Source organism: Alligator mississippiensis, chromosome 15 (assembly GCF_030867095.1).
Source record: "Alligator mississippiensis isolate rAllMis1 chromosome 15, rAllMis1, whole genome shotgun sequence".
Taxonomy (NCBI): Eukaryota; Metazoa; Chordata; order Crocodylia; family Alligatoridae; genus Alligator; species Alligator mississippiensis.
In genome coordinates this window covers 21858210-21868586 of record NC_081838.1, presented here as the reverse complement: position 1 = coordinate 21868586, position 10377 = coordinate 21858210, and the positions used below count along the sequence as shown (strand labels likewise).

Here is a 10377-nt window from a genome sequence, read left to right as displayed (position 1 = left end):
TTACCACCTCTCCCAATGGTTGGGAAATTGAGGAGAGGAAGGTTGGAGCATCAGGTGGACTTAATTAGTTATTAGAAAGCACAATGATCAATTCAAGCAGATACACAGTAAATTATCAGGGTACAAAGGGCAGTGAGAGAAGTGACCAACTTCACCATCAGCTGGGAGGTCCCATGAGGGTACCAGCCAGTTGTCCTTGAATCCTTTAGCCCCTTGGTTCTGATGTTTCTCAGAACCACCAGTACCTTCCCTTATCTCTTTTCTTCCCTGCATGTGTATTAACCAGTGTGTTGTGCTTACCCAGTGGAATGGCAGCTGACTGCACATGGTTACGTTTTTTTCAATCAAAAGACAAAACACCCAGATGCTCTTACTTCTAACTACATCTGGTGCTTCCCAAAAGCACTGATCAGCATTTGGCCCAGATTAATAATACTAGTGGCCTTGAGCAATACTGGTTTAATGCTGAAGTTGCAAAGTTTTGCTTTAATGGGAACTCTTAGCAGGTGCAGATTGAACAGATTTGTCACTGCAGCAAAGAGCTCCAGACGTCAGGGGGCAAATAGCCCTGCTAGAGGGTGCTAGGGGGAAGCAGGGAAAGGCCACAAGGGCTCATCAGCAAAGAAAGGTGTGTCCTGGAGATGCAGCGGTACAGGGCCGACACAAATCAGGCTGAGACAGCCCATGCAAAGGAAAGGACTGCAAAGAGCAAAAGGGGCTTCAGCCACACAAACAGCAGGAGAAGTGAGACCTCAATGCAGTGAGGACAGGGTAGAGGTGAAAGGTGATGGAGGGGAGACCCAAGAGCTAAGTGAGCAGTTTGCCTCCATGCTCAGTGGTGATGGTGCTGACTCTGGAGGCAAAGGTAGGATGGGCAACAGGGATGAGGGCTTGGATGTGGAAATAGGCAGAACCAGAGAGACAAACCTCACAGCTCTCCTACTGGGGTGATCGATGATTTCCACCTCCAGGCCTGCGGCAGCCCCAAACTGTGAGAGAACCGGCACAGGCATCGCAAGCTCTGGGGTGCCCGTCTGGCCCCTGGGAATGCCCTGGGGGTGAGAGGGCAGCAGGGACAGGTCTGGTGGGGACGCTGGGACAGTGGGGAGGTGCTGTGGGCTGGTGTCCAACATGAAGCTGGTCCTACACCACCGGGTATCCCTGAGCACTCTCTGGGCTAATCTGATCTCTCTCCTCCCCCTGCGTAGCCAGGATGTGTGCAGTGGAGCAGGCAGCTCTCGTAGTCAGGAGTTTTCTCCCCAGCCCAGCAGGGGCTCTGGAAAGTCCCTCCCCATGTGGTCTCAGCCCCTTGTGTGCACTGGGGGTGACAGCTCTGGCCCTCTCTTGGCAGGTCTTGGGGCATAAGTCCAGAAGGGGCCATGGTGGGCAGCTGGTTTCCTGGAGGGCATAAGACTCCAGGCTTTCTTGGACAGCTTCAGGGTTTCTGATGGCATCACTGGTTGGGAGAAATAGGCTTTGCATACCCATGTTCCATCTTCTCCTTGCCGCTCATGCCCTTGGCCTAGCTGGTAAGTCTTCCGATTTTCCTTACATAAATGTCAAGGTCCCAAACCCCTGGAGCTTGACAATCCCTGAGTACCAGAGGGCATCCTAACCCAAAGCACCGAATCATAGACAACACGAGTGGATGCTGCTCTGACTCCTGTGTGCAGGGTTTGGGCTAGGGGTGGGCAAAATGTGGCCCGCGGGCCAGATGCAGCACCCCAAGCTATTCTATCTAGCCCACAGGGCCCCTAAAAATTTTAGAAAATTAATATTTATCTGCCCTGGGCTGCCTGTCATGCGGCCCTTGATGGCTTGCCAAGACTCAGTAAGTGGCTCTCCACCCAAAATAATTGCCCGCCCCTGGTTTGGGCTCATCTTCCACCCACCTGTGCACTGAATTCTCCTTTTCCTGCTCCCTCTCTGCCTGTCTGCCTGGCCCCAGCAGCTGCACAGAAGGCCGTGCTGACCCTGAACCCTCCCTGGAGCACCATGTTTGAGGGGGACAGCGTCACTCTGACATGCAGGGGGCCCCGCTTTCCTGGATCAAACCTCACACTTTGGCATTTCAAGGACAAACTCTGGAAATCTACCTACAAAAAGACCCTCCTAATTAAAGATGCAGAAGAAACACAGACAGGCAAATATGAGTGCCAGATCCAGGGCTCCCCACGCAGCAACCCGGTCCAGCTGACTGTTTCCAAGGGTGAGTCCAGGACCACTGCGTTCCCTCCTTTCTGCTCTGCTCCAGACTCCGAGTCCTATGGGCTCTGAGGCAGGACATTGGGGTAAATGCAGCTCCCTGCGGGCAAGCAGAGGACAGTTCTGTGGTTTCCCTCCCACAGCTCCCTCTGGGCTCTTCAGGCACGGGCCAAGAAGGACCTCTTCAGGTCCAGCAGAGAGGCCTGGGGTGCCTGCCCAGCTTGCTGGAGTTGGAGGAGCACTGGGGCAGGCCCTACAGTGTGTGTTGTGTGCATGGCAGGCAGGAGGGGCTCCAGAAGCTCCTAGGGCAGCAGTGTGGGCAGCTGGCTCTGCCCCCATCGGGTGTCCAAATGTCCGCTCCTCAGGCAGGCAGCCATGCCCCGTTGTGCCACTGCTACGATGCTTTGTCTCAGGAGTGTGTCACTCGTCTCCCTCCTGCCCCCTTCGCTCACTTTGGCTTTGCCCTCCTCTCTGTTGCCCACATAAGGGCAATTTTTTTTGGTTTTCCTCTGGCACAAAAGGAGCACAAAAGGAGCCCCTGGCTTATATTCAGCTGGGACCTAGGACCTCTTTCTTTGCGCCATCCCCATCCTGCCTGGGCAGAGTGTGCTTCGTATTTTGTGCAGTGATCCCTGCCATTCCTGCTCTCTTGGCATCTCTTTCAGACCAGCTGATTCTTCAGGCCCCTCCTTACGCAGTATTCGAAAGGGACCTGCTGGTTCTCAAATGCCGTGGGTGGAAAGACAGAAGCATGTCTAAGCTCAGGTATTATAAAGATGGAGCAGGCATTACATTGCGCAGCGTAAATTCAGAGCTGTCTATTCCAGAAGCGAGTACAAGTGACAGTGTCACATATCAATGCAAAGGAAAAATGGACAGTGCTGACTTTCCTTCTGAAATCACGTCTTCTGAGGTGCCCATTTTTGTCCAAGGTAAGGGACTGTTGTGAGGGACATGTTGGGACAGAGATGGGTTGTTCGCAGCTCAGTTCAGGAGGCCACTGACTCCCTGCAAGAGAAACGTTTGCTTTAGTCTGGATGGCATCAGGGGTGCCATAATTCACCTAAGTGCCTTTTGTTTAATTCCATCCTGCTGCTGGTCTCATGGGGGTGCAACCAGAGCTAGAGCTGATGTCAGTGTTGGATGCACAGAGCTTGGTGTGGTAATAAAGGGACTCCATTTAGACTGCAGCAACTCAGATCTTTATTTAAGGGCCGTGTGTTCGCTGCTGCTGCTTGAAGCCAGGAGGTGCAGTGTGTGCTCAGAGCTGTTGTGTAGTTCCCCAAGCACATGAAGTGTCTTGAAAGTTTCCTGATGTCACCCTCCACATCATCCCTGCAGCAATTCCTGTTCCCATTGCCATTGCCCGAACAGCTGTATTTAAGACATGGTCAGGGCTGAGCCATAGAAGGAGAGACAAGAATTCCCCTCTATATAAAGCATGTTTATTCAGAGTAACACTGCATTAACAAGCAGTGGGTTAGTTACCTGAACTAGCAGATGTCTTATTCTAAGCATGTTCATCAGATGGCCCTTAGGCGCCACATTCAAATTTACACGTGCTCCGGGGGGGGGGGACTTTAATTAGAGCAGCTCCAAGGGTTGCTCTAATTAAAGCACTTCAACATCTTGTGTATCAGCATCTCCACACTTCAAAATGGTGTTCAATGAATCATAGAAAGTTGGGGTTGAAAGGGACCTCAGGAGATCATCTAGTTCAAACCCCTGCTCAAAGCAGGCTAGCCCCAACTAGATCATTGCAGCCAAAGTTTTGTCTAGCCAGGTTTTGAAAACCCCCAAGGATGGGGGTTTTTAAAACCCCCTCTCTGGGTAACCTGTTCCAGTGTTTTCCTGCCCTCCTAGTGAGAAAATTTTTCCTAACATCAAACTTAAACTTCCCTTGCTGCAACTTGAGCCCATTGCTCTTTGTTCTGTCGTCTGCCCCCGCTGAGCACAGGCCAGCCCAGCTCCATCCTCTTTCGAAACCCCCTTCAGGTAGCTGAAGGCTAGTATTAAGTCTCCTCTCAGTCTCCTCTTCTCTGGACTAAATATGCGCAGATCCCCCAGTCTTTCCTCACAAGTCATGTTCCCCAGGACCCTCACCATTTTTGTTACCCTCCACTGAACTCTCTCCAATTTGTCCTTATCCTTTTTGTAGTGGGTCACCCAAAACTGAGCACAAGACTCCAGGAGTGGCCTCACATAGAGGGGAAGAATCACTTCCCTGGACCTGCTGGCAACACTCCTACCAATGCAGCCCAGGATGCCGTTATCCTTCTTGGCAACAAGGTCACACTGCTGGCTCATCTTCATCTTATTGTCCATTCTGATCCCCAGGTCCTTTTCTGCAGAGCTGCTGCCCAGCCCATCAGCCCCCAGCCTGCACCGGTGCAGGGGATTGTTCTGTCCTAAGTGCAGGACTTTGCACTTATCCTTGTTGAACCTCATGAGACTTCTTTTGGCCCAATTCTCCAATTTGTCTAGGTCACTCTGAATCCTGGCCCTCCCCTCCAGCATATCTACTCCTCCCCCCAGCTTGGTGTCATCTGCAAATTTGCTGAGGGTGCGCTTTGTGCCATCTTCCAGGTCATTGATGAAGATATTGAACAAAACTGGTCCCAGGACTGACCCCGGGGCACTCCACTTGGTACCAGCTACCAACTAGACATCAAGCCATTGATTACTACTCTCTGAGTCCAATGCTCCAGCCAATTTTCTATCCAGCTTATAGTCCATTCATCTAGCCCAGACTTCCTTCGCTTGCCTGGGAGAATGTTGTGGGAGACCGTATCAAAAGCCTTTCTTAAATCAAGGTACACCGCATCCACTGGTCTCCCTGCATCCACAGAGCCAGTCACCTCATCATAAAAGGCAATCAGGTTGGTCAGGCATGACTTGCCCCTGGTGAATCCATGCTGACCTGGTGATCTAGGTTCCTGATCACCTTTTTCTCTTCCAAGTGCTTGGAAATGTATTCTTTGAGGATCTGCTCCATGATTTCTCCAGGGACTGAGGTGAGGCTGACTGGTCTGTAGTTCCCTGGATCCTCCTTTTTCCCTTTCTTAAATACGGGCACTATATCAGCCCTTTCCTAATCATCTGGGACCTCTCCTGATCACCCTAATTTTTCAAAAATGACGGCCAATGGCTCTGCAGTTGCATCAGCTAACTCCCTCAGCACCCTCGGGAGCATCCCATCCGGCCCCATGGACTGGTACACATCCAGCTTTTCTAAATAGTCCCTAACCTGTTCCTTCACCACTGGGGGCTGCTCGCCTCCTCCCCAAACTGTGCTGCCCGGTGCAGTAGCCTGGGAGCTGCCCTTGCCTGTGAAGATGGAGGCAAAAAAGGCATTGAACACTTCAGCCTTTTCCACATCCTCTGTCACAAGGCTGCCTCCTCCATTCAGTAGGGGACGCACACTTTCCCTGATCCTCCCCTTGCTGACATACTTGTAGAAATCCTTCTTGTTGCCCTTCACATCCCTTGCTCGCTGCAACTCCAGTAGCGCTTTGGCCTTCCTGACTTCATCCCTGCATGCCCGAGCAATGCTTATGGTCTTCCCTAGTTATTTTGGCAAGTTTGAGATGGTTTGTTCCTGTGCCCCCAGTAAGCTGTCACTGAAGTACAGCCAGCTCTCCTGCACTCCTCTCCCCCTCTGTCTGGCTTCCCAGGGAAGCTTTAATTCAAGCGCTCCTGCCACCATTTTGAAGTGTGGGGATGCTGATACACAAGATGTGGGAGGCTGCTGGGGCGCGGTAATCATTACGCTCCAGCAGATTTGATTAATTGAGCAGCCGGAGCACCCTTCATGCTCATGTACAGGCACCCCATGGGACAGCATGTCATTATGATGGTCTTGAAGGGATCCAACCATGCTCTCTTCACCCTTACCTCTTATTAGTTGAGGCATAAATGTTCTTTAATATAATTTCTAGTGGTTTAAACCCTTACTTTCACTCACTCCCACTTATGCTTCACTCACACTCATAGAACAAATGTTGCATCTATTTCCACCTGGCAATAGGGTTAAAAACATCAGCTTAGCCTTAATCATCAATCACCCGGTTTCACCTACTCAGGTTTTGCCCTACGATGGAAAGGTGAAATCAGAGTCAGGCCCCTTATGTCCAGTTGCTGGAGCAGGAACCTCACAGGCCTGGAGGCAGAGGCAGGCAAAGAAAATGGGGTGGACAATAGCATGATAACAACAGAAGGAGTGACCCTCCCACCCTCCCACCTTCCCATCACAAGGGCCTCCTGCAGAAGAGTGCACAGTAAAATGCCTGTGAGGTTCCTTATGCGGGGACGTGGGCCGACAGGTAAGTATTGGAGCCAGTCCTGGAACATTGCCCTCTCCTCACAACAGCAGCCCAGCCCCACACCCAGCCCCAGCCCCACACGTCACATGGAGCCGACCAGGGGGCAGAGCTGCCTGGCGGCTCTGGGATGCTCTGCCCTTCCAGCAGCCAGAGCCCTGCCTCCCCTTGCCCCGGCTTAGTTGGACATCCACAAGAGCAACACATTTCACTTTGAGTACAGAGGCTCGCTGTGCTGTTCGGGGGCTTGTGGAGCTGAGGTTTGCAATGAAGGGACAGACTCCCTTGACTCCTGGGACTCTCCTGAGCCTGCCCATGGACTCTGAGACTGAACGCTGGGGGGTGACCCAGTCTGGTGTCTTTCTAGAGCTGTTTTCAACACTGGAGCTGAGGGTGGCTGGCTCAGCTGAAGCCATAGAAGGAAACCCACTGACCCTGCAGTGTGTCACGCAGCCCAGCCCCCTGAAATCAGGCCTACAGCTTCAGTACTCCTTCTACAAGAACAGCACAAACCTGAGAGAGCCAACGAGCTCCCCTAAGTACCCAATCCCAGACGCGGGGCTGGCAGACTCGGGACCCGACTCCTGTGTGGTGCAGGCAGTGACCTCAGGTGATGAGAAATGGAGCCCGAAGCTAGGCGTCGAGGTTAAACGTGAGTGTCTGACGGGGATTGTGGGGCAGGGTCTGAGGATTTCCCCAATACCTGACCTGGGAAGAAAGGCCCAAGGGAACTTGTAGCAGAAAGCCCCCTTTTCCTCTAATGTAGCAGAAAGCCCCCTTTTCCTCTTGCCTGCATTTGCTCTCCCCTCTTTGGATATGTTTCTCTTTTTCTACCTTTTCTTCCTTCCTCTCTCTTTCACTTTAAGATAAGGAATTGTGTTTTAAAATTTGTATGTGTGCATTTTGTATCTCCCCTTGTATTTTGGTATTTTTTATCTATTTGTGTGCCATGGCATTTGTAGCTTATATTTTATACTCCTCACCTTTCAACTTTCAACTAAATGTGTTTTAGTAAATTATACATTGTAACATTGTTAACAAGGGCAGGAATCAAACTGCCCTTCCTGTATCAGGCTGGCCTCTGAAAGAGTGAGTGAATCAGTGATTGAATGTGTAACATGGAAGCAGGCAGCAATTATCACCTGGAAGCTGAACTCAATAGAAGACAGTGTAACAACTGGGAAATCTCTATACCTCACTGATCAAGGGCTAGAAGCCCTGGCCTGACTTAATCAACACCAGAGACCAACTTTTGGGCTGAATGTCTCCAGATCGACCACTCCCAGAGCCCTATTCTAAATTCATCAATGGACTCCCAAACCTGCACGTACATGCAGACGACCCCTGGGGCTGACAGATGCAGTCCAGTAGCCACCGAGGGGGGGGAAGTCCCACGAGGGTCAATGACCCCTGGATTGGGCAAACCAGAAAACTGGGGAGTCACCAAAGTCTGCCAAGGACAGATAAAAGGCAGTGAAAAGTGACCCTCAGTGGTGCCCTCTTGATCTCCAACTCGACCAGACCTGTCCAGCCAGAAGGACCAGCCGGCGACCCCCTTCTGGAAGATAATACCACGCTGAAAGAAGCCTCAACGACAGACTCCAGTGCTTGCAGGATAGGTATACCTGACTCTAGCCTGCTTCTGTGTGCATGTGTGTGTGTGGACCAGCCCCAAGGTTTATGATTACAGTGTTTCAATCCGCCTAATAAACTAGAATTTTAAGGATCCCGAGTTGGACATTTGTAACTGTTCAACAATCTGAGCTGAGCTCTGAGCTCATGAGACCCTGCTGAGCTGGTGTAATTGTGGTGACCATAGGTTGAGCATGTTTGTGAATCTGGTCCATTCTTGTTATGGTGAAACCCTGGCAAGGAACATGTGTCCAGCCAAGGCTTGGAGGTGCCAGAGCAAGGGGACAGGTCAAAGGATCATGTTTCATGAACTTGGTGTTGGAGGGGGAGGGAGAAGGCAGAGCAGGATGGGCAGGGACATGGCCCATTCTTGCCTCTATTGGACTTTGTTTTAAAATTTCATCACAAATGTTTTTGCTTGAGAATTGTCACAAAAAATCTGAAACAAAATACAAAATATCTGTTTCCTTCTAATGTTTCTATGAACACAATAAGTATCAATATCGTGGCCAGCATCCGGGCAGAGCTGGTGTTGCAGAAAGCAGCAGGGTTCAGGAGTGGTCACTCCAGTGCCATGAAACTTTAGAGGTGCTCACAGGTTGGATGGTTTAGCAAAACCTTGGTGTAGCGCCCACCCAGCCGAGATCCCAGCCAGGGGAAGCCCATGTCTGAGAGGAAGGCAGCAAGGCGGCAGGACATGACTGCCAAGCTGCTGAGCCATGTGAGCCCTGCCTGCCCAGCAGGTGCAGAGTGGCCCTTTCCATGAGGAGGGTGCTCACAGTGGGGCTCTGCCTCCTATGTGGGGTGCAGGGTCAAGGCTGGTCCCATGCCCTGGAGCACAGGCCTTTCTGCTGTTGTGCCCCCTGCCCCCGGCCCCACTGCCTGCTGTGCTGGTTCACCTGGGCTCTGCCCCGTGCTGCTGGGGGCACAGGGCCATCATTCAGGGGTGTCTCCAGGAGACCCCCCCCACCTCCCATAACTGACCTCCACCCAAGGCCCCATGGTGCTGTGGGTCAGGCCCTGCATTCTGCTGTGTCCCTCTGACCTGCACATGGGACATGTAGCCCTGACTGGGGCAGACAGGCTGAGCCCCCTGGTCGTCCCTGCATCCCGGGGCTGGGTCAGTGCAGCGGGTCCCACTCCCCTCTTGGTCTCCCCACAGGAGTCCCCATCTCCGGAGTCACCCTGAGGGTGCAGCCCCCCCATGGGCAGGTGGTGGCAGGGGAGCGGCTGATGCTGAGCTGCTCCGTGGCTGCGGGCACGGGGCCTCTTGCCTTCTCCTGGCACCGGGAGGGCTCTGGCCTGGCTCTGAGGACAGAGACTGCGCTCACAGAGAATGGACTACGAGATCCCTGCTGCCACGGAGAGCGACACTGGGGAGTATTACTGCGCTGCCTCCAATGGCCACGTCCCGGTCCTGAGCCCACAGGTGATGGTCACAATGAGAGGTGAGTGTATCCCAGCTGATGGGGGGGCCGGGGCCATGTTGCTTCCCTGGAGGGGACATGAGGAGCTCCCAGCAGCCCCGGGCCCCGTGGGGCGGGTGCGGGTGGATAACGGGCTGGGGCCCAGGCTGCTGAGAAGGGAGGCGGGAGGCTGCTCCGCGCAGGCAGCGCCACGAGGGAGGCAGCTGCGGCAGCAGGAGGCCGGGGGCAGTGGGGCATCCCTGCAGGGTGCAGAGGGGCAGCACCCACTAGTCACTGCTCTGGTACCACGGGGGCTGCTGGCAGCTAGTTGTGTGGCCACATTCTCACCTCGTTGAAAACTTTCATCTTTCTGGGGACATTTTTAATTAAAACAAATTGAGAAATGCCTTTGGGAAAAATCCCAGTTTGTGCTGGGCTTGGTCCTTCTCTCACTTCTCTATTTTGCCCGTTGCAGAAGCACAAAAGCAAAGTGAGACTCAGAGTTGAAAACAACGGGGGCTGAACTCAGTGGCTCAGCAGGCTCCTGCCAGCTGCTGGGTGCTGTGAGCGCCAGGAGCTCCTGAGTGTGTTTCCTTTGTGTCCCCAGGGAACAGGACAGCCCAGGTGGGTTTGGGTGTGACTCTCGGTGTCCTGTGCCTGGTCGGTGCTGCTGCAGCTGCCGTGTTGTATGTCAGGCACCGGCAGAAAGCAGGTGAGAGTCTCCCTTGACCCCGCTCCCTCTGTGCAGATCATGCAGTGCAAGGAGCTCTGAAATTCCTGGGCCTGGCTGCTCATGTTTGAGGATCAAACCCGTG

The 10377-nt window shown here is 52.9% G+C and overlaps 1 protein-coding gene across 1 annotated transcript; it reads left to right on the top strand.

Annotated features, from left to right (window-relative positions):
• The first annotated feature begins 828 nt into the window (after positions 1-828).
• Positions 829-8478, top strand: LOC102576790 (Fc receptor-like B). Its single transcript, XM_059719113.1, has 3 exons — positions 829-865; positions 1799-2209; positions 2871-8478. Exons 1-3 carry the CDS (start codon positions 829-831, stop codon positions 3152-3154), a joined length of 732 nt encoding a protein of 243 aa, XP_059575096.1. The 3' UTR covers positions 3155-8478.
• Positions 8479-10377: the final 1899 nt, after the last annotated feature.